The 24549-nt window shown below is 39.9% G+C and overlaps 1 protein-coding gene across 2 annotated transcripts in view; it reads right to left on the bottom strand.

Moving 5' to 3' along the window:
- Positions 1 to 24166, bottom strand: part of GUCY1B1 (guanylate cyclase 1 soluble subunit beta 1) — a 39698-nt gene extending 15532 nt beyond the window's left edge. The window contains exons 1-5 of one of the 2 annotated variants that reach the window (XM_080385252.1): positions 24062 to 24143; positions 23658 to 23731; positions 7753 to 7853; positions 6661 to 6779; positions 1706 to 1903 (exon numbers count right to left, since the gene is read on the bottom strand). In XM_080385252.1, coding sequence (XP_080241378.1) covers positions 1706 to 1903; positions 6661 to 6779; positions 7753 to 7853; positions 23658 to 23731; positions 24062 to 24064 — 495 coding nt within the window. In that variant the 5' untranslated portion in view covers positions 24065 to 24143. Of the gene's footprint in view, positions 1 to 1705; positions 1904 to 6660; positions 6780 to 7752; positions 7854 to 23657; positions 23732 to 24061 lie in introns of both variants that reach the window. The other variant, XM_080385253.1, reaches the window with a different exon arrangement.
- Between the last annotated feature and the right edge of the window lie 383 nt (positions 24167 to 24549).

Raw genomic sequence — 24549 nt, 5'->3', positions numbered from 1 at the left:
TTTCCAAATTATGCAGAATTATCACTAGAATTGATCTATGCTTCCAGATCATTTCCAGTCTTGGATCTTACTTCAAAGAGTTCCTCTTGCCACAACTGGAAAAAAAAATGCCTGCTTTGGATGAAAAGCTTTTATTTTGGCAAAGCAGTCCTAAAATTCATCTTCGAAGATCTAATAATTTTTAAGGAAATGTTCATATTAACAGCACATCACCTTCCAGAGATATTAATATTATAAACTAATGACCATCTTCGTCACTACATACTAGTATTCTGTAGACCAACCTGCACCTGTACTTACATGATTTTTTCCTGCTACCATGCAGCACCTAACAGGTTTTTCATCACTTCCCATTTTGTTCCATGTATTAGAAATGAATCAATAGAAAAAACCTCAAGCGTTGGTTAAAAAAAACCCCAACCACCCTATAAAAACAGGACTCTACACGCTTCAAGACATTAAGCTAAGTTTGAAACATGACACCACAGATCCTACAACCTTGCACACTGATGAAGTCAGTCATCGCACACAATGTGCTATTTTCTTAACTTTATAGATTAGAACTGTGTCAGTAACGGTGCACAGCTGCAAGTTTCCCAGGCATCTTCAAGTTCATTTGCAAAACTATTTTTGACCAGACTCCAGGGCATCTAGAAAAGTCTGCTGTATTAGTGCACCACATTAGTGCAGAAAATGAAAGACAGGCCAAACACATGGAAATGAGTCAGATCTACAAGACAGCCACAACATCAGCTGCACAATCCTGGTAAATCTGATATGCTGTGGACGTAGCTGGTTTACTGAATTTGATTCCCGTCGTTCATGCACAGACCCTTATTAGCTAACCCCTCTCCACGTTAAGCAAGATACCAATTCAACCTTAAATAGCTTCTCACTGGATATACAAGTTCATGATGTCTTTTCTGCTTACATCATTTATGCACTATCTTCCTATCTCATGATTACACCCATCTTGTCAGCTCTGATTTTATACTATTACATAGGCAAGGCCTTATCAATTAAATCATTCTGTTGGTCTGTATGGACACAAACTAGAAGCTTCTTTCCCATTTCACAAGTGACTTAGCACACACGACACTATGTAAACTCTGTGACTGAAGAACATTTTTCCACTTCTGAGGCTGTAGGCGTCTATCCAGCCACACTCCCACACAATGATAGTCCGAGACCCACAAACACATCCAGGTTCTGGGAAGGACCCGGCATGCGGACTGGGAGGAAAACACTACGCGCCAGCCAGGCCCCATCAATGCACATCAGCCTCCCAATCTGCACATAGATGAAGAATCTAGGACACAGAGACAAAATGCCCATGTTCTCACAGAACAAAGTAGACAGTAAGAAATATATGCCAAATATAAAATAAAGTGGAAAAAAGCACCCCAAATAACCCAGTATCTAACTTCTGTACATCTTGTCTCCTTCTTTGAATAAAGGGATATTGTTCTGAACTGTTCCCAATTGGGTCTGTTTGCAAATTCTTGCGGGACTTCTCAGCACACAGCTGACGTTTCCTTAAAGCAACACAAATGATCATGGGTCTCCCTGAGTCAGTGCTGATGCCACTGCTTCACAAAGGACAGCAACAATGGAAAATGATTGCTTGCCATCACTTCATTTTTTATTTTCGTGATTTTGCCCTAATGACACAAACTTCCAATGTGTACATCCCTTCAGATATTACCTTCATATCTATTTCTGTACCGTGGATCTGCTGAGCTACAGTTTTGATGATTCCAATGACAATATCCTGGAGACCTTCTCTTTCCGAATAGTAATGCAGAATGAGTCCCTTCCCCTTCTCCGCATCAGTGCATCTAAAGGAAGGGGCTCGCATACCTGGGTAAATAGTAGCAAGGTGGTCATGCAAAGCATCCAGGTTCTGGAAGAAGAAATTAAAAACACTGTTGTAAGACATTTACTTATTAGTTCTGAAGAAAATTAGCATATATTGTAATCTGAACATCCCCTTTCTCCTACTGCTCACATTCACTGTGCAAATGCCTTATTATTTGTAGAACTGCCATCATAGCAGGCTTTTCAGGTAGCTTGCAATGTTCTTTCCATCTACTGTGGCAATATGTGGACAATGAACGGAATCAAAATTAGCACTATTAAAAATTACCCCAGATAGTAAGAATTCATGCTTGAATATGTTGTATTTTGAAACACTGATAATTAAAGACCTTGTGTGTGTTTCTTAATCCTGTAATCTCATTCACTTTCATCCCTTCCAATTCTAGACCCTATAATCTCTTCAGATGTGAATTTAGGTGTGAAATACAAATAAGCATGTCTGAATAAACACGTATCTTTTTCCTTATTCTCAATGAAACAGCCTAGTTCTGACATCATAACAGTCAACCCAAGTTTACAGGGCCTGACAACACTTCAGATTTTAAAGTTTTAAATGACTGAAAGATCAACCTTAAATACATATTTTCTTTGAGAATACTTTTAAAAATCCACAGAATACATAGAATTTATCACATCTGCTGTAATAATGTTTCAGAAAAGGTTATTTAGGAAAGGGAAGAGGTTGCCTATTTTCCTGGACATCTCATATATTTCACCTTAAATCCTGACCAGACAAATTGCTTTCTGAAGAGGAAAGCTAAATGATAAATTGATAGGCTATCTAATAAGGACATTAAAGAGAACGGTGAGATCAAAATCACACTTAGAACACAACACTAGCTTCTACTTCGATTGTGATGCAATTATCAAGGCTCCAGGTTGCTATTTACTGTATTTTTAATACAGAAAGAGCAACCTAGTTTGCTGGATAGTGTTGCAACCCACATAATTATATACCTGTGGTGTAAAATTCATACAGCTCCTTTACTTCTTAAGTTCAGACCATTACTGCATATTTTAAACGTTGTTCTCTCACCCCCACAAGTAACTGCTACCACCAGGCTTTGCATATTGTTTTCTGCCAGCACAAGGTGAAGTGAGGTGAAAATATTTGCAATGTGCTGTCTGGGCCATTCTCTACCTTTCAAGAGCATCTGTCGATCATCAGATTTGTGGAAGCATAATGAACTTGATTTCATGTGAGCTGTGAAGCGCTCAAACAGCTGCCTCTTCTCCTGGGAGGCCTCCAGAGGAAATGAGACTCTTGGAGATGAATTATGCAGGATGCACTCAGCCTGGAACTTCCTCCTTCAGTTTTTCAGTTTGTTTCAAATTCATGTTTCTGTTGCTATACCAACACCTCCAAATTAAAACTTGAAGAAGCAACAATCTAGGAGTCAATTCATTCCAGCTGTTAGTGTGCATTCAACTGCAAAAAAGTATAATGCTTCAAGGCAAATTCTGTAAGATCTTTGCAAGGTTCAAGACAATGAAATTGGGAAAGACTGCTTTGAATGAGTGTGGATGAGAAAAAAGAGCTGACTGGCTCGGAGCGAGTGCCCCACAATCTCCTTGATTGGGTGCAAAACTGCTGTTTCAGTACACATGCCTCAGAAACAGCTGGGATATATCGACCTTTTGGAAAAAACTCTTTAAGGAGATACATGGGAAAAGACAATAATCTTCCAGTTACAGAGTCATCAACACTCGAAGAATTTCAAAAGGACTTACGAGAAATGGCCAATGTCAAGGACAGAAGTTTTTGTAAGATGCTTGTTTAATTATTAACATTTAAGTCTGACGTAAGTGTTGCTAACTGACAGCAGCTCCATTCTGCAAGACCACTTTGCCACCCTGCTACCCCATTACTGCTGACTTTGTCCAAGCAGCATCACAGGTAAGCCCATGTGACATGCCCTTCACTCTTTACTCTCGAATCATCCAGAGTGGGGGACTTGCCCAGGATGTATTGCAGCTGCTTTCCAGTCCCCAACGTGTCTTTTCTCCCTATGCAGACCGATTATGGGGCGAGCAAAGAGCTTATTGTATTCAGAACCTTGCTCCTACATATAGTCAAGAGTAAAGATGGGCTTCCAGATCAAGGAGCTGAAATTACTCCCCGATCCTACCATTTATACATTGTCACTCCCACTTCTATTTTTGTTGTGTTTGATCCATTCTAAACTGATATTGCAGCTTCTGGAAGAATGAATGTGTCTGCTGGGACCAGAGACACTAAGTCTAGAGCTTCAGAGAGCAGTGATCGGCTCCATGGTGAAACACAAAGGGATCACTAGTCAAGAACAAGAAGCAATACTAAATCAGGCAGATTCTGGCCTGTCTAAAAGCAAAAGAGTTTTTTGTGATTGGCACCTGAAATACAAAGATATACTGCTCAGCCCTGTGTAGTACAGAACATCTGGAGACTTTTCTAAAGAGGCATTAGTCCCCTGAAATTTATTGTACTGCAGTTATAAACAACTAAATAGCCATGTAAATGATTCCCTAAATGACAACTAGCCACTACTCTAGCGTTCGATTTTCATTCAGTAGAAAGGTACTGAACACAACATAAAACCACACTTGGGGTTTCTCAGGGGGTACCTTTTTTCACCCTGCTTCTCTGGCGCAGTGTCTTTCAATACGATTTGCCATTTATCCAGGCCTCTTTTTCACAGAAAGTATAAACATTAGATTAAGTTGCAGGATCTTTTTCCTCTTTCATGAAGCTTGAAATACCTGTGTTTCATCTACGAATAAACTAAATTCTCTCTGAGATGTCACAGGAAACAGAATATAAATATGAGATTTATTTTCATATGCTTTAAAAAGCTGCAGCCCTCAATTATTTCGTATATCCTGGACTCAGTACAGATTTGAAGAAGTGCCTCTTATGTATTTTAAGAACCTGAAAAAAGTTTAGTACATTAAACCAAATCTGCACCTATTTTTGTAATAGGTATATAAATCAGTTCCTGACCTAATCCAACTGCTGGAAGATCCAAAAATAATAAATCATGGATAATGTTGATTTTCCATCATAATAAAAAGCTAGAAAGTACAATTCTGGCATGGCTACTCATACATCAGTCCTGTTAAAATCTGCAGAAGTGTATAATAGCCAATGTCATCTGTTAACACCGAAATTCAAACAAAGCAGCTTAAAATACTGTCATTAGAAGAATATAAATGAAAGCTGTTTACACTTTTATAGATGGTTGGTGTGCCCTACTAACGTGTCCAGTCTTTTAATCATCACACATGGTAAGGAATGGAAAGAGAAGTATACTATATGTAAAAGGGCATGAGGGAAAGGAATAGGGAAGCACTGGCCCATCCATGTGTACCCAAAGTGATGAAGCAACGGGCCAGCTACACTTTTTTTTTCCTCCTCCCCTATTTTTGCTCAACCCTAACCACAACTTCAGTACGAGTCATCTTTAAAAATTACCTTTACCTGAAGGCTTGCTTTGAGGACAGCCTGTGAATGAAGCTATGAAATTTAAAGGATGTCACATCCCATAGACAGACAACAGTAAACAGATCACTCATGGTATGCACATGTTGGAGCATATACATACCGCCTGTGTCTGCCCAGCAATTACAGTCCATGGGATTTGTACAAAAAGTCTGGGTTGACCATATCTGGGATGCTCTGGAATAATCCAGGTTTTGGGGCAGGTAGTGAAACACAGAAGTCAATATTCTAATTATCCAGCAAACGATACACTCTGCTTTTTTCACTTACTACTGCTGGAGAGATTTTAAGGAAACAGATGACAAGAGGCTGCTCAATTTCCAGTGAAAAAATCAATAAAGATATGACACTCAGCTTTTGGGCAATCTTCCGTGAAATCTTGATCAGTTCAGTGCTTTTAAGCTTATTACAGCACACAGTTCTCTCCAAGAGTGATATACATCACAAATCTTAAATCCAAGGTGGTTTTTCAAGTGAAAAATTTTCAAGTGACAAAAAAGGAAAGCCCATTTTTTCTACACTTAGAAACCACACTTTAAAGAAGTCACTATGTTTCTTCCATGCTATTGAAAAATTGTTTTCATATTGTTTTGTTTCACAGTGCAGTATCACACAGTTCTGCAGTCAGGAAAGCAAAGAAGCTGACTTAAACGCTGCTGTTCTATCCCACCCTCAGCTCATGAATGAAGGATAATGTCTTAGGGACAAGCTGTGTATGCATCCCAGCTCTGTACATAATGTACAATTAGAATTAACCAGTATCTATAAGTCAAAGATAACTTAGGAGAAGAAATACCCTACAAATCTGAAGACCACATTTTCTGTTAGTATAAACAAGGTAAATCTTTTTACTCTAACACATGCAGACAATTTGAACTGGTGGGTTTTTTTCATGTCTCTTGTACTCCATACTTTTGTTACGCTGTTGAACTCCTGTTCAAAACTTCTCTTTGGAATTTCAAAGGACATTTCCAGATTTATTAATACCTCTGCAACCCCAGGTTACCTGCCTTCTCAATCCTTATTTATGAAATTGAAGAGTCAAGGATGTTTGACAAGAGGAAATTATTACTCTACTGAATAATATATGAACTGAGAGGGAAAGAGAACAACAATGCCAAAACTGCTGAGCAGTGGAAAGCTCTATAGAATACAAACACCAAGGAAGAAAGTTTCCAGACAACTCTCTACAAATAACTGGGAGATTATACAGTACAACCTATATCTCCAAATCTCAATCTAATCTGTTGACTAGACCGTAACTTCTGTCTGGTATCTGAAATAATTCAGCACAAAATTCTTACCTGCAAAAATTCTCTGACATTTGAGCCCAAGACACGTAGAATTGTATCATAACCAGATTCTTGACAAAACACAAAAAACATCTTCCCAAACATTTGAAGAATTTCCCCGGCATTCAGATCTAGTTAAAACAGGAAAATATGATTCAGTCCAAACTGCATTTGACGCACTTTGCTTACTATTTTAGTCTCGTATTCATAAACAAGAAAGACAGTTACCTAAACCCTACCCAGATCCAGTAGGTCAAGGATATGAGAAAAGCAAGATTCAGGGTCCACACAGCAAATTATGAGTATTCAATACAGGAATTTCATTAGGATTTACCAATTACCATTATGACCTTGCTGCATTGTGCATTTTATGCATGTATAGCATTTCAGATTTTCATACAGGTAAGAAATTACTCACTACCTGAAAAGAAAGGAACTCGGTCGTTAGTAGTGCTGACCTCAGGGAAGTCACTTCTGGTTTACAATAGCATGAAACTACGTCTGCTGCTTCAAATCAACATTACTATAGTCATCATAGTCTTATGGGTTCTTGGCTAATTACTGATTCAGAACAAATTCATACCACACTTGGGTCTGCAGATAAAATCACGCTGATAGGTATAATTCTACCTTTTAAATTCCAGACCAGAGCTGCACTGATTGACAATGAATGCAACCCAGATCAATGGCTGATGTGAATGAGATGTGCCCATGCCACAAACATTTCTGTAACTCAGCATGCTTGGTCAGCAAAGAGGTCAAGGACTCATCCATGGGCTGCACTTGCAGCAGTGGTTGAAACCTGGGCGTACCGGCAAGGCAGTATATATTGTTACTTCATGCCTGCTTGTAACACTGACCATGCTCTATGCACCCATGACATGGAATACTTTGGAAGTAATAAAAATCACTTCAAGGAATAAAAGGAATAAAAATATCATAGATAAAGAACAAAAAATCTTTTTTCTGAGATTTTTTTAAAATTCTCTCTTTGATCAATACCTTGTTTTCACTTCCTCTGTGCTATATCCTCTTTCTCTCTCTACGCAGATTTTTTTTGGGGGGGATTATCCTTTTTGTGATCAATGGACCTATATTACTTACTAAGGACCTTGCTTGCAGCCGCAACCAGATCATAGGTTTTGGAGTCATCATAAATTATTCTGACCAGAAACTGTCCTTCTTCATCCAGCTGTGCCTCCTTCCTAAAAAGGAAACAGAATAAAATCTTCTTGGTTGAGGGAGAAGCACGATATTGATAAATTCATATACATTGCTTGGTACTAGTCTTTTAAATATTTAAATACAATAAGTTTGTAGGTTCTATCTTTAAGAAGTTACTTAAGAAAATTAGAAATAAATCTGTTCCATATCTTAGAGTCATACTAAGGTACAATGCAAATATTTCAGACCATGTGTGTTCTGAAAATAATAATTAGCTGTGAGAAAATAAACATATTTTTTCAGTACACAAAGAAGCCTCCCGAAGAAGTTGCTGAACTAATAAAGAAGTTGCATTTTAAAACAGGGGAATATCCAAGGCCAAGATGGGCTCTTTAAACACTTTTTAAGCAAGTATTTTCATTCTTTCCAATTTTGATTACACTTAATTCACAAAAGGCATGGCATGCTTTTAACAACCATTGTACATATCTTCAAAGAGGAATCTAAAATCCAGATATAGGTACCTAATCAAATCCTTTTTTCAGAATTCTGCACATGTTCAGTAGATAGGAAAATAAAAGGATGCTAGGATTTATAAGGCCTTGTTTTTGCATTGCACACCAGTTCTTCATGACTATAGTGTCACCATTTAGCTAAAGCACAATAAAAATACACATTTCTTCACTACGGGAAACAATTCTCACGTCACATACATACTTACTACTGGTGGTAAGTAAAAAATCAAGACAAAATTACTCCTTTGCTTTTCAGGACCATTTATTATTCTCTTCAGCTTGAACTGCTGAAGCCATCAGCACCTTGTGGAAAAGGCAGCACAACTCTGTAAGCTTTTTTTTCTTTTTTTCCTGAGGAAAACAAGTTGATAGTCCTAGGCAATGAACTGTTGTGCCTTCCAAGCCTTGCATTTGACACAAGTGAGTTACTAGGGAGAGCCCACAAGTGCCTTCCTCCCTGTTTTACCCCATGTGCTTAACACAGGAGCCAGGCCACTGGTGCTGCAGTGCTGGCTGAGTCCCAGCTCCTGGGAGAAGGACAAGGAGCACCTTCATGGCCAGACAGACCCCAGGACCCCAAATGGCCACTGCCCCGTGTTGCTGGTGCTGCCGCACACAGAGCATCCTAACGGACACAACCCAGACTCTGCCCTGTAGCAAGTGCAAGTCACATTCTGTATTTGCTCCTCATCCCCTGGCATGTTCTCCTTCAGCAGAGAGAGGGGGACGTGCAGGGGGGCACACTATGGTCCCTGATGAAGCCATGCTCTGTTTGTTGAAGTCCTCATCTGGCAAAAGAGCAGTCTCCCTTCTCAGAACATTTTTTATAATAGCTATTCACCTTCTGCAGTCTAGCCTACAATGACTCTTTACAGAGACAATGTGCTTTGCAGAAATAGTGACAAAAGGGGAGGCATTTGTAGGTACTCATACTCTAACTTACGTGCTTAGAATGTATATTGGCTCAGCAAAGCTAATATAATCATGGCGTCAATAACACCTGTGCAAGTGAAGGGTCACAGCTACCTCATTAAAAAGAAAAGATACTGTTTCATCTAAACACAGCTCCATGCTGCAGAACATCTCAGAAAGACAAAAGAAAGGCAAAAAGGTAGGAAAGCCTAAACGAGAATGACTGAATCACACCCTCTTATGTCACAAGAAAAAAAAAAATTAGTACAGGGAGTTGTTCTTCTGAAAAAGCCTTAGAATTAGTAAAAATATCAAGACAGACAATGAGGCAGTTCTGTATAAAAAACTAAGCACGTCATGCAAATCAAGACATTCATCAACTCAGGACTGAAATAATTATTTTTCTAATGTACAAATGGAAAAGAACCATGATTAAAAACTTATTTACTAGCACCACGACAATGAAGGGCTTTTACCAGAGTAGGATAGAAATGCTCCTTGAAATAAGGTTCAAACACAGTTTAAGAGCCAATATTTCTAACTGCTCTAAATTTCTAATGGTCATCAGAGAAACTATAAACCTATAAGAAGCAGATTATAAATCTACTATGTAAAATCCCACATCCCCTTTTATATCAAAATCTTTGCTCCATCATCATAACATGATCAACCATCAATCAAAACAGAAGTCTTTGACCAAAAATCAAATTCTAATTTTCTAGAGCAGGCAGAATTTATTTTAAAAATTAAATAATACAAAATAAGATATAAAGCCTGCACAACAATTCAAGCATTTACAAGTGTAGTAGAATTACCCAGCCATACAAACAAACATCTTCTGAGTTATTCAAAGGGGAGAGAGGTCTGAGAATTAAGTACTCTTGTTCATCTTAAAACTGGTAGATGGCAAATGGTACTGCTGCTAAGGCCTGATTGCAATCTCATATGGTAGTATTCTATTGACCTAAATTAAATTGTCATTTAACTCTCTAATTAATAAACATCAGTCTTTGATAGTCTGTTCATTTATGAAATGGAAGTCTGGAAACCGTATTTCTTTTCCCCTCTTAATCTTCCTTTAATCTTGCTCATTCTTACTGCTGACCAAAAATTATACTACATTGTTTTCATTTTTAAAAAATATATGTACTTTTTTTATTAATTAATGAAGTCTTGTAACTGCTACTTGAAATATACATTTTTATACTCCATCTAAGAATGGGCATAATGAGCTAAAAACAAGCTAAGCAATTTTCCTAAAGTAATATGACAAGGCTACAGGGGAGGTAAGACTAAACATCTTACATAATTCTACATAAAAGGAACATCATTATGAATGAAAAACATTAATTAACTTAATGAAGGTATTTATTTACATATTCCAAAATATTTTCATACTCCAAAATAGTACTTCTGGTCCTCTTCCCCAGCCATTCTCTGAAAGCTTCAGATCAGCCTGCAGGATATCAAGTCTCATTGAATCCTGAAAACACAAATTCCTTCTTTCCTTCTTTTCCTAACTAGGAGGAGAGCTGGAGTTATTAGTGGGAAACATCGTCTTGAAGCATATGAGATCACTGAGAAACAAGAAGGTAGAGTTCACATTTCTTCAGAACTGAAATTAATATGAGAAAAGAAAACCATCTCGATTCTTTGATTCTCATAATATGACACATAACTGGAAGTCAGATACAGTTTGGGAGGAAGCTTTGCAAAGGGTGAACAAACTTTCCCACATCTCTGATACACACTGTGCTTTTAGTCTCTGTTCTCAGCCAAACCACAACGGATAACACAAACATCTGGAAAAGCAACAAACATCCTCAAAACTACTGCATACTTGCACAATCCAGTAGATACAATTTGTGTGTGTGAGAATTTTCTCTTAAAAATTGACCCAGTTTGATTATGCTGGTATCTCTTTCAAAACTTCTTACATTTCTTTCCAACTACATTGACTGGAACTTTTCCTGTTTCCTTCTATGTGCCAAGCCATGCTTCCCCCCCCCCCCCCCCCCCCTTTTTTTTTTTAATTTGTCTTTAGTTTACTTTCTCAAAGTTTTTCTTCAATGCCTGCAGTTTCTCTAAGCCACCTCTTTTTAAAATCATCACTGGTTATTTCAAGGCCTATTCCATTTAGATTATTGTAGCTATTTTGTTCTTCTCCAGTTTTCTCTAGATCCTTTGGGTCACTTAGTAACCATCTCCTCTGTAGCCTTAATGATGTATTTCCCATTAAAATAACTTCATTGATAAAGTTAGACAAAAAATAGTTCTATTACCAGTCACATTGCATTCCTTGAAAAAATTTTCTGGGGTGAAACTCACTGCTATAAGGCTTCTCTTCCTCAGTATTAGCAGTCTTGCTGGGGATTCCAGCAGTATGGGAAAAGGAACCAGTGGTTGTATTGCAGGCTAATACACCACCACCACCACAAAGTAGTCGTAGCTTTTAGTTATTTTTATTTTAGTAAGACAGAGAAAAATATATTTAAAAAAAAAATGTAATCCAACAAAAGCTAATTTCATTTGGGGAATTTTTTTCTAGAAAATTTGTCAATTCAAATATTTACTCGTGCAGAGGATTACACTCCTCACTCAAAAATATGTGGACAAAAATTTCTTTGCTTGTCCTACAAATATGGCAAATCCCATGACAATGTCTGATCTAAACCTGTGTCAAAAGGTAAAAGGCACTTTTAAAGCTTGCACTTGAAATTCCAGAACACTTTTCTTCCTTTCCAGGAAAACTCCGTCCCCATACCTCTAGGCTCTGTTGTGCTGGTCCATCCCAACTGTTCAGCTAGATGCTGAGCTGAAATATAATTCAGTTAGATATTCGGGTTTCTGTGTTGGTTTTTTTTTCTGGGTGGATCTCCCTGTCTTCTTCATCCCCTGGTCACAGAAGTTGCTGGGTGTACAGAATGTGTAGCCAGAGAGAGTGGCAGAGGACAGGACAGACGGTTCAGTGCAGGCAGCTGAAGCCTGTCCCCCGCCTCCAGGGAGATGGGATGCACCTTCTGAGGCCTTTCTGCCTCCCCCAGTAATCTGGCAGCAGTGAGAACCATCCAAAAGTCTTTCTCTCTGAAATACTTCAGTAGACTTAAGACTGAACGTGATGGCGAAATGCTGCTGTGAGCTTATCCAAAATGGCCAATGCAATGTGAAAACAACTGGGTTTACAGAGGCACCTGTCCTTCCACAAGTCTACAAAACGGCAAGTCCTCTAACAATCTTGTTTCAGAGAGCATAGCATCACTGCTGTCAGCACCAGAACAGCTGACCATGCCATGACCACCAGCAGTCTAGGAAACAGGACAAAGTCATTGAAACGTTCATTCAGGTGAATGGGCAGTCTCTAAATTGTTTCCTCATGGCTGCAGTTTCCTCATCTCATTAGCTGACACCTACCTGATCCACCAAAGCTACCGGCATTTACACGAAGGAACAGGTTCTACAGCTAGGCTGATATGAAGAAATACATGACAGTGCTATGAAAATAGTTACAACTAATACTAAAAGTGAGGCTGCTTTGTCAGCTTTGTGGAGCTGCTCTTGGCTGGCTGTCCATCAACAGCAATTCCTCCGGTGTGACATAGCTGTTCTTAACTCCATAATCTACAAGTACCACGTATGAAAGCAAACCTGCCGGTGTGGGACAATAAGGTATGGCTACAAACCTGAGTATGTGAAATTTAAAAGACCAGAAAACCGCACCTGTTCTCACCTTCCCTCTCCTGGTTGAGAGACGGTTCACGAGCTGGGATTAGAACTGCAATATAACATGGCATCCTTAGATGCAAGGGATTTACATCTGGCTAACCATATTTCATGGAAAACTTCATAATCCATAGCTTTATGAAAAACTGTGGCATTTCCCTTGAAATGTTTTGCTGCAGTCTTTATTCCCAGTTTTTTACCAAATAAAATTATGGCAGTAAGTCAGCATAGCTCTAATGTTTTCTCCAGACCACAGTGTTTGATCACAAAGGTATTAACAGCAATAACATGTTGGTGACTTTCTTAAGGGCTTGACTGGAAATGACCCAAAAGCAACAAGCTCTGGCAAATTTCCAAGCCCTAGTTAGTTCTGTAGTGAAGGAACAGCACTACAGTAGCAAACTTTTAACTTTTGTACAGCCTTTCTTTCAAAACAACTACTTAGTCAAACGTAACAGAATTTACAATTTATGTCTCATTCACATTTCTAGAGAGAAAAGAAGGGTTTACTTTGCTCCCCAGTAAGCTTACATTTAAAACTTTTTTTAAAACCAGGATTTTAATGCTCTTGCCCAAACCGACTCCTGTTGTCAGCATACAGGATGTGGTATTTTGTGGTTCAAAACTTACATCCTATGTTATGCCTGTCCTAACTGCTATGGTCTGGCAGCCCTTTTCTATTTACTCTAATTCTGAATGATTACAGAGCTATTCAAATTGTGGGAAACAAAGATTCTAGCCCAGACTTTTCTAAAATACCTTTGTTTTCCTCCGGAATGTTTGTATTATCCAGGTTAATGTGAGGAAGTTTACATGGGAAAAAAAAAGAACCTCAACCATTGCACAATGGAAAATAGCACAGCTATATAGAGGCCATTTTTCACATACAGGTTTGACCTTGAAATCAATGGAAAAATTCCTATTGAGTAGATCAAAGCAGGATCAAGTCTTTAAGTGGACTTTCCTCCATCAGTCATGCTAGCAGCCCCCAGACTGCTGTTGGTCTAGCAGCACAGCACAGTGTTACAGGTGATACTACACGTGTACAATGGGCCCTTTGAAAATCTTTCCCATTGTGAAACTAGTTTAGTATGTGAAAACACACTACTAACGCTCAAACGTGATGTTAATAATTCACAGAGATGGCTGAAATATCAAGTGTGAACAAACATTCTGACAAAAAAACATTCTTAAAATCAAAATGCATCTTGCACTGCAGATTTTTAAGCCACAGGCCGCATACATTTGTATTTCACATAGACGAAAAAAGTTTCTCTATTTTGATGTAGTAAGGACCTCCTCTACCATCTTTAGAGATTTTACAGACACAGTTGAACAAGATGTCACATCAGGTTGGTTTTACTTATATAGCCCGATCTGCATAACATGGATTTTGCAGTCAGATTGTAGCATTTAAAGGGAACTTGAATAAATCAGAATCAAGAAGGTTGGCTGCTGCTGTCAGAACTTGTTTATTCCTGTGAAGCAGTGCTTGCTATCCTGTCTCTGTAGTAAATCATAAAGCTGTAATAAAAAAAAAAAAAAAAAGAAATTCTTACAGAAAAAGAACCCTTCCCATTTCAGAACTTAGCACATGGTAAATATTGCAAAACGTAATGGATATAAACAGGAAAAAAAGATGGTACAAGACTGCATGGAACAATTACTTTGTACCTTGAAGATGCACAGGCTTCTCTGTGATATAACATTATTATTTAGAACCTGTTGGTGTCACTTTAACAGACCATCTAGTGTCCCCAAAATACAATTGGATCTCTTCCTATCAAAATTCCAGTACGAAGTGCATGCCCTGGGTGTGTCACCTTGAACACACAACAACAGCTAGTTCCAAGACCACCTCTAGGACTTCTTCCATGACAGGTATTGTTTCTGTTGGGACTTTTGCCACCATTGTACTTAACTGTTCTTGGTGTACCATGGATGGAAAAAGTGCTCGTTAAACTGAAGAGACCAGTCAAAACAATCTAATGACAAAATAACACTGCTGCACTTAGGAACCCAGCACGGTTCTGATCTCACTGATAGGAGCACGTCAAGTTTAATTCAGTTCCAAGAGTAACACTATTAAACAGAATTACATGTGTCAGAACTAAAGATGGTATCACTGAAACCAAAATCATTGTCTTTGCATCTCTTTAAAATGGCAAACTCACTGCTCCTTATATAAATTCACAGGTGGTTTGTGTTTTCAAAATACTTCTCATCTTTTTTTCATGTATTTCACAAAGATGCTTTGCTAAAAATTATTAAAAATATTGAACCACTCTTCTCACTCCTCCCAAAAGGAAAAAAAAAAAAACCCAAAAACCAACAACCTAAGACTTCTAGATGTTGTGGATGGGCCAGAGATATTTCAAAATACCCAGCTGGGAAAAACATAAATTATATTAAGTTACAAGATTAAATAAAAATGGGAATCTGTCCAGGAAAATGATGTTCTGGGTAAAGTAAATAGGCATATTTATAGACTTCAGAGTTCTGAGCTATTTCCCAGTTTCACAGGCTGGATATGAGAGTGTTTAATGTAAGTTTTCATAACAAGATAATCCTAGAAGATACAGTTAACAAACGTACAAGTTCTTTGCTACTACTCAAAATACTAAAAATATTATTAAAAATATAAAGCTAGTATTATTTTTGCTTCCTTCTACATAAGTGGACTAAAAGGAACAGTATTTACAAAATACTCTTTAAAGTGTTTCATTTATAAGAGTGAGTGATATGTTTACAACACCTTGTATCCTGGCAAGTCTAAAAGCACTTCCCGGTTCTGGGAAAACTGCAAAGTACCTGAGAGATACTGCAAGAACAATGACAACGTGTCTCACAACATGCCACTACTTCCTTTTAGCCAAGTCTTTTCCAAACAAATTAAAGAATTTGACATCCACACAGTTTAAACTCCTGACCTCCAAGCAGGTCCCTCCACTGTGAGGAACTGAAGGAACAGAAGTGCAGTGTCCTGACCCTACAAGTCTTGTGAAATTAACCTCCAGGCCCATGAAGAATCATCTATTCAGCACCAGTTTTAATAAAACTTTAAAAATACTGCTTCGAATTTTGGAATAATATGAAATAAGGACTTAGAAACATAAACAACAACAAACGTTCCTGCTTAACTCCAGTTTCTAGATAAACACTCATTATTTAGAGGTTATACTGTACTAACGGTTCTCCAAAGTCTCTTTCTGACATCTATTTATAAGTAATCTGCATTTTTTTCAGAACTGTTATGAGATAGATTGAACAGAACACTCCATCTTCAGCACTAGGTAAACCCACACAGTACTAAGGAGAGAGTGAAAAATCAATTTTTATGTTTTTTCACAGACCACTGCAATTAAGTATAACTGAGTACTACACAACCCCAAAAAAGTATGAACTTCCAATCTAAAACTCTAGTGAATCATCTGTTTTTTCATTAGTGTTCATGGTGAGAAAACAATTAAGATAATTAACACAGTATGTCTGCAACATTTTTGAGCACAAAAGAATCAGTAACTTTAGATGAACTGTAAAGCAAGCATTCTTTATAATAAATTAGTTGTGGGCTGGGAAAGGGCAATACCGAGCAAGCTCACAGCAGTTCAGTGAAGTGGGAGAGACAATTCACATGGGACTGATTTCCACCACTGCCATCCACAGCTATACGTGCCTGTGTGGTAAAATCCATAAGCCACTTGTTAGCCACCTGGACTTTTCTGCAGTTCCTGAGAAAAGAAGTACGTAAGAAAGGAACAGGAGAGCCAGGAAACTGATGGGAGAAACCCCAAATATGTTAACAGGATCAAAAACCCCTGAAGTCCTAGCATGTCCAAGCCTACTCTTAGATGTGTAAAAGGAGTTTGTCACCAAGGTTCCCTTGCAACTCAGCCCTTGTTGAAACATACCACAAATAACTAGAAGGCTTTTCTCTCACTTCAGCTACACTTGATAACTAACCGAAATCCCAGACCTCACATTTTGTACAGATCTTTGATTCTTATCTCCTGTTCAGTCTGCATTTTTATTGCCCAGGCCACATTGTGGTTACGTAGATATAACATGCGTACACACATGTGCACACACACATATACACATAGACATATTTATATGCATATATATCTACATATACAAATATAACTTCTCCAAAAACGTTACATTCTAAGCTGACAATTATCCATCTTCTCTCCCAGCAGAAGTGACACTTTTAATACTGTAGACAGATTGGCATAGACTATGATACTGGTTTACATGCTTTGTAAAGGGTTGTCCTATATATAGAAGCTAAGGTCAACTGAAAACTTAGAAAACATGCCATTTTCCAGAATGATTATGACGAAACAAAATTAGTGTCTCATAAAGAGCCACAAGCATTTGACGAGGGATTTTTGTTGCTTTGTGAAAGCATGAAAGATGGACTTAGGTACCGCTTGTAACATCATCAGTGAAGTCTGCTCCAAGCCATGTTCCCCTGCCTCCCCCCAAGGCTGAATGACACAACCTGGCAGTCACCCCCATGAGCCCACAGAACTTGTTCCTTTTCCTCCCGGCTACCGGTTATTTCAGTACTGAGGCCAGATCCTACTCACTTAATGCACAATTATTGCATATTTTATTTTATCCCGTTCCTTGATATATAACCTCAGGCTTGATTTAGGACACAGGTTTCCAATCCAGCTGTGAAGACAGAATTATTCCTTTCTAGCAAGACTTCCTGTGGAATTGATCCCTATACTATTTGCATGCACAAGCATTAATTAGCTCTCTAACAAGGTCATGAGGCCAGTTATACCATTTCCATTCAAAGTGGCAAGACTACCACAGATCAAACAGGTTTCATTGATTTTGGGTGCTAGCTTTGAGACAGGTGGACCTGTTTTTTCAAGGTACTCAGCACTTCTTGTGCTCGAAACCCACCTTCCACGGACTTTACATGCCACCAACATCAGACCTACACATTATCTGAATTCCAACACCTCTTAAGAGTTTACTGTTGCAAGTGTAACAATAGTCTTTTATTACAGCTTTTGTGCATATTTTTCTAAGTTTCTGAAAAGGCAAACTATACTACAGTATGAATTGTTATTATTTCTAAACATTGTCCTAAGCAACAGTAATAGGCCAAAACCTTGATTTTATAGGATCTGTCATCAAAAGTAAATTGTGTTTTGCCATATTAGTAAGAAGAAAATTAGATTTTTGACAAGATGACATTCTGTACTTGTTATTCAGACACAGTAAGTCAAGCTAGTACCTTTATTCTACTACAAAATGGTTTTTATTACTTGCTTTGTTTAAGAAGCATAACAACGGGCAGGTTTTACTATCAAGAAAGTCCCAGGAAACAACGCAAATTTTTTAAAAATTGAGTTATTTCCCCTGTAAAAAAACCTGTAATATATATTCTTAAAGGCAGAGTTGAGTACATTTGCTATTATTTGATTTTATATTATTTACTACTTTGGAATATAACTGCAAATAAAATTAATCAGAATATCATATCCTGTCAGTGAGTTCCTAAGTATCTAAATTCTAGTGAAAATCAGTGGAGGACATCATTAAATGCATAAACGAATAAAAGCATCTACTTCTCCTGACTTAACTAGCCAACGCGCAACAACATGAATGCCTTTGAAAAGTTACCCAACAAACAGGTATTCTTAGATCATCTACATTTTACTCCAAAAGCCTCACTGAGTATCTAAAGTCTGACCTACGTTAACTTCTACCGATATGATGCAGTAGGTTTTGTGTGTTTAGTTTTGTTAAGGCAAACGATAGCCCTGCAGTTCATTTCACTCCCGCAAACTGTAGAGTGTTCTCTACCACTTAAGTCAAACCCAATTTGAAACTGAGGAGAGAAGCCTTCCACTTATATTGCACCAGAATAATTTCTCAACCCTCAGGGTTTCACCATTTTAACCCTAACAGTACAGTTACAGAAAACAAATTCTGATCACTCAACTAGCCTGAGGCCTTGGTAGGTGAGAATGTGTAAAGTCTGGGGGAGAACAACAATAATTTCCTTCCACATAGGACAAGCAATTGACTATCACTCCTCCTTTGTGTGCACTTTGAGAGCATTGGGGCCATGTAACGTTTGTGCTACCCTGCAGGCTCCCTGGATTCTTGGCATTTAAGAGCCTGTGTGGACAGTATGTGCCAGCTTTAACCCACAAAAGCAGGACAAATAAAGGGCAAAGGCAGGATGATGCCTTAATTCTACACTAAGCATTGAGCACCAGGAAAACAAAGACAATTACTTGCTTTCTGCATCCACGCTAATGTACAGCCAGCAAAGGATACGTGGGTCTTGAGGCACAAAATGCCTGTTTTGCTACTGTGCAAGTTTCGACACAGATATTATTTTCTAGAATCCATTAAAAAGTAGTTTGACCTCCAGATAGTTACTTTTTGCAAATACAGAATTCCTGTTCTAGTTTGCCCATGCTCATCAGGCTACACATGTTCTTGTGGAAACTTCTACCATAGAAACAGAAGGAAGATGAAGACTGCAGTTGACTGACTGCCATTTCATTTCCCAAAATTGTATCTTTCACATACCTCTGTGGGAAAAATACTGATTTATTCTACAGTCTTGCAATGAAGCATTTTAATGCATTTCTTAATGAAATACTTGAGATCTCATTCCTTTTCTTGGCAATTTATTTGAAAGTGCCACAGTTTGAACATCTATCCTGGCCTAAATTCAGATTTAGGAGCCCATGGGAAAACCCTGTATTCATTTAATCAAACACAGAGGGATACTGTTGGGAAAGAGAGGATAAATGCCTATTTACATACTTCCTGCTGACAACATTGCTCTAGCTCCCAAATATTATCCTGGAGATGTTTCAAGAAGACATCCTTGTTAACATTCGTTACAAAATTAAACTTTTCAAGCTGCTGAATGGAGTGCACAGATTTTCACATATATTGGCTGTTCAGCTCAGCCAAGTGTGACACCTGTTGCAGAAGAGCTCAGATTTTATCATGATAGAAGTCCCTTTTGAAAACACGTAACCACACACCTATTTAAATATGCCCACCACAAAAACATACCAGAGAAGACAGAACTTCATAAGTCTTGGATTTTTCTTTTTTTTTTTTTTAAATGTGGGTAGTCTCTCTTGTTTTGGACAGGTACATAGACAGTAATTCCATGCATACTACCTAAAAGAAACAAATTTTGGGGAATTTATGGCTGAGAAAATTAATAAAGGCTCCATAAATCAAGATTACTTTTCACCACTCATATGCCAGCTTTCTTCACCTTATTTTGAATTCAGCCTATTTGGGATCAACAGTGTTGTTTCAGAAATAGATGGCCTTGAACTGTTTAGGTTTTAAGCATTTTAATTCTAGTTCTTCAGGAAAACGAAGACGTATTTCCATCGAGCTGACAAAAATTATATTCAGTAAAATTTCAAAGTACATACTTTATTTTTCCATGAGCTTAGTGCCTCATTGTAAAGGTTGCCTGATGTGTAAAAAAGAAGTCTGTTGTTTAGTTACATTCTGTTTTAAAAATGGATGAAAAACCCATGGCGTCTAACTTTCCCAGAATTCCACTCTGGGACATTTGAAAACAAAATCAGTATGTATCTTTTTCAGATAGATTGGATTTTCACAAGAATGTTGAAAAATGAATGAAATAGCAGAAACAGATACTTGAAATCATCACCCTGACTCAGGTAAGAGTAAGCGATGGCAATGAAACCACCACTCTCATAAAAGTATAAAATTCAACTATCTGGTCTCCCAAATTCTGTATTTAAGAATTTCACACAGTGTCACTTTTGACTGAAGAAGCCAGAGAAGACAAGAGTCTTCATGCTGCAAATGAAGCATACCCTTTCAGTTCAGTATTTAACTTTTCTGAACATACTTTTTTGAAGAATGACCTGGTTTCATTATTTTGGATTATTCAATTCTATGTTTTCTTTTCACTTCTATAAACATTAACTCCAAGTTCAGCCACTAGCATTTGGGAATCACTCAGCAATCACAACCCAGAGGTCTGCAATGCTCATTTACATCTTCTGCAATGACTTCAGGGAGAACAGAACAGCTGTATGTGATCAGCTCAACATGCAAAAAAAAACCAAAGCAGAGGCTTTCCTGCTTCACAGAAATGCTTAAGTTGTTGCAAATTCAACCACACAGTGCAAAGCACCTCTCACTTTTTTTTAAACAGCCAAAGACTGTTGACTTCAACAATTACTCCTCCAAAACAATCACGGGTGATTCAACTGATTCAACCCACCATGCCACAACACTGGTCTGTATCTTCCCGTGTTTTCCTAAACGATTAACAGTTCTAACAAAGCCTTCGCAAGAAGTCTGTATTTGGTAAATATAAGTTTTTGGTAAATATAATATTTTTGGTAAAATATCTAACCTCTTCCATATCTCTGTAGGTGCACCATAGGAACTTAAAGTACCAAAAAGAATAAGCATTTAGTGGCTCTCAGTTGACCCTGTACCAACTCCTAAATCAGCACCACTATATCTATGTTCCAGTGAGATATACAGGGGTTTGTTTGCTGGTTTCTAAACTCTGTAATACGCTACTTTTAAAGAAAAATCCTGCTGAATAAATACCCTGTTGCAAACACTTTTTGCATAAGGAGCTATGGCAGCTGTTGCATACATTTTGGCTCTTTCTTGCAGATCATGTTCCCCTCTTCTTCCACTCTTGGGTGGTGGTGTGGTAGTATCCTTTCAGAAAGCCATCTTCTCTGTGAATTAATAGCAGAGCCTAGCTGTTGGGCTACTACAAGAAAGAAATGTCTCTCAGCTGAGAAACAGAAACAGGATGTAGCAGCTTCTTGAAGCTTCACAGCTGACCTTAGCGAAGTATTTTGTATCTTTCCATTAAATTTCCCAAAAATGTTAAATGAGTAATACTCCCCATCGGTTTTAGTTACCTTCAGTATACTAATAGGTGTGCATCAAATCTTAAGAGATAGGATGCATCAGGGATTATGGCCGGGTTCTCACTGTCTGCAGTATGATCGTGTACTTGAAGAAGAAACTTTGTATCTTCTCAGATGGATTAATCTTAAATAGAAATTCTGTTAAGTGGGTAATCTGGACAAAAACGGACCATAATACTCAAAGACATCTTGGTAAGGGTTGGCACACCAGGAAAGAGTGAACATTCTGTATTATATTCATATATATATATTTTATTATAATTTTCACGGAAAATGACCAATGTGTTTAAATAAGGTATGTAAGAAAAATAAACTTGTATAACTCACAACTTACAGTACAAAACTATGTGGCATTCACTGAAGACTCACCTATGCAATCCACAGAACTGCATTTGCAAAGCATAATTTATAAAGTAACTGTCAGGAATCACTGGAACAGTGAATGTCTGCTGAACCAGAACTGTGGACTCTCCGTCTCTGGTGTTTTTAAAGACTCAGCTAGACAAAAGTCACAGCTGAACCTTGATCTAGTGCTGCTAACCTGGTTAGAACAAAGACTGGACTAGATGACCTCCAGAGGTCCCTTCCTACCAATGTTTCCATGATTCTCTGATTTCACGGTACTGTGTAAGATTACCACATTTTCAATGAATGGATTAATGAAAAAAACTGTCACGGTCACAAAAATTTCACTGTCAAGTGAAGTCCTTTAACTCCAAAAATTGTATTAGGACAATGGCAAGACAGCTATAGTGACATATTAAAATTGGCCCCAAATAAATGGGAGAGTAGTGTAAAAGGCGGCATCCCACTGAAAGATGACTACCTTCTCCAAACTGGATAATACAGTGCTCCCTTAAAACATACAATATCAAGAGATTATATTAAACTCTTTCTTCTGACTACATAGTTACACGAAGACCTACAAAGTAAGCTTACAACTCTGTAAGCATTTATGGCTTTTAAAAATATATTTCTTGTAGTTCTGCCCAAGTATCCAACCCACCATATTTATGGTAAATAGAATATTGTTTGCACTACCCATTTCAAACTTTTTGTGCGATCTCACATTTAATCAGTTTAAAGTGAAGACAGTCATCTCCTTGGAAAAATGTTATACTGCCAGACAAGCAAGGGCTGGACACAAGAAGTCAGGTTCAACAGCCCAAAATCATTCTTATATGTATCTCTCTATAGCCGTGACTTTTAATTGCAAGCTGCGTACATTACCAAAACCTTACACTCGTTTTAGATAGTTTACTAGGTAAAAATTACCAAAACCTTACACTCGTTTTAGACAGTTTACTAGGTAAAAACTGTATTGCAGTTCCTCAGGAGCGCACAGAGAGTGAACTGTCGCATGGTTCACCTGGTGGTCTGACCCAAGGAAGGGCTCCCCCGGTTTCTGGGACGTTTTGCCTGCAGATGATTTCTGCCGCACGCGCTGTATAACGGAGGGGGCCGCAGGGACGGATGCCATCCCCGCTGCAGCTCCGGGAACCGGTGAGCGCGAGCAAGGCGTCTCTCTGCGGCGTGACAGGCCCCGTGCGGGACGAAACGCGGGGAGAGCCGTGGTAAGGGCCGTGCCCCGGCCGAGAGCCGCCTCCCGCAGACCGCTGCCACCAGCCACGGCGACACATGCCGGGCGGCCCCGCGGCGGCCATCGGGGCGCGCCAGGCTGTGCCCGCCCTGCCCGGTCCCCGCCGGCGGCGCCCCCCGGCCCCGCGGAGGGACACGCACAGTCACACGCACTTACTTGATGTCCTCCCAGACGGCGGGGCCGTAGTTGCGGATGACGAGCAGCTCCAGGGCGTGATTGACGAAGCCGTACTGCGGGCAGGGCGCGGCGGCGGCACGGTCAGGCACCGGGCGGGGGAGCCCCTTCCACCGCCCCGCAGCACCCCACGCTTCCCCACCGCCCCGCTCTCACCCCGGTGCCGCTCACCCCGGCGGGAGCAACCGTCGCCTCACACCTCCCCCATCTCCCCCCACACCAGCGGGCCGGGACCCGGCTCCCCTTAGGGCTCCCTCTGCCTAAGCGGGTTCAGCCCCTTCCCTTCCCTCCCACCACGGACCCGGACCCGGCCAGCCCGGCCCGGACCAGACGCCCTCCATCAGCCCCGCTCCCCCGGGTAGGGAGGGCGGCCCGGGGGAGCTCACCATGATGCCGCCGCCGCCGCGGAGCAGCAGATGGGACCCGATTGCCTCACCACCTCCCCCAGCCGCCACCGCCCCGAGTAGCATCCACCGACAGCCAATGGCGAGCGCGGCCGCCACTCCAGTATCCAATGGGGATCGCCGTCGCCACGCTTTCCTCCAATCGGAGGCGGAGGCGGGACTGCGGTGGCCGGGGGATGCGGGGGCTGGGAACGCGGCCGTGGGAGCGGCGGGAGCGAGAGCCGGGGACAACCGCGCCCGCGGAGCGGCCTGGGCGGCGCTGCCTGCGCCCCGCCGGGAGCGGGGGCCGGGGGCGGGTTGGGCTGCGCTGCCCTGGGGGCTCCGGGAGCGGGCTGGGCTCCCTGCGCGCACCGGCGGCTGGCCCTGCCCCTCCTCCTCAGGTGCTGAGGCGGTGGCCGGCGGGATAACGGTGTCTGCTGCCGCCCCAGGCCGGCGTGCGTTGGGGGCGGGCAGGCCGGGGGAACGCACAC

Source organism: Falco punctatus (assembly GCF_963210335.1).
Source record: "Falco punctatus genome assembly, chromosome: 1".
NCBI classification, from domain to species: Eukaryota; Metazoa; Chordata; class Aves; order Falconiformes; family Falconidae; genus Falco; species Falco punctatus.
This window is presented reverse-complemented; position numbering and strand designations above follow the sequence as displayed.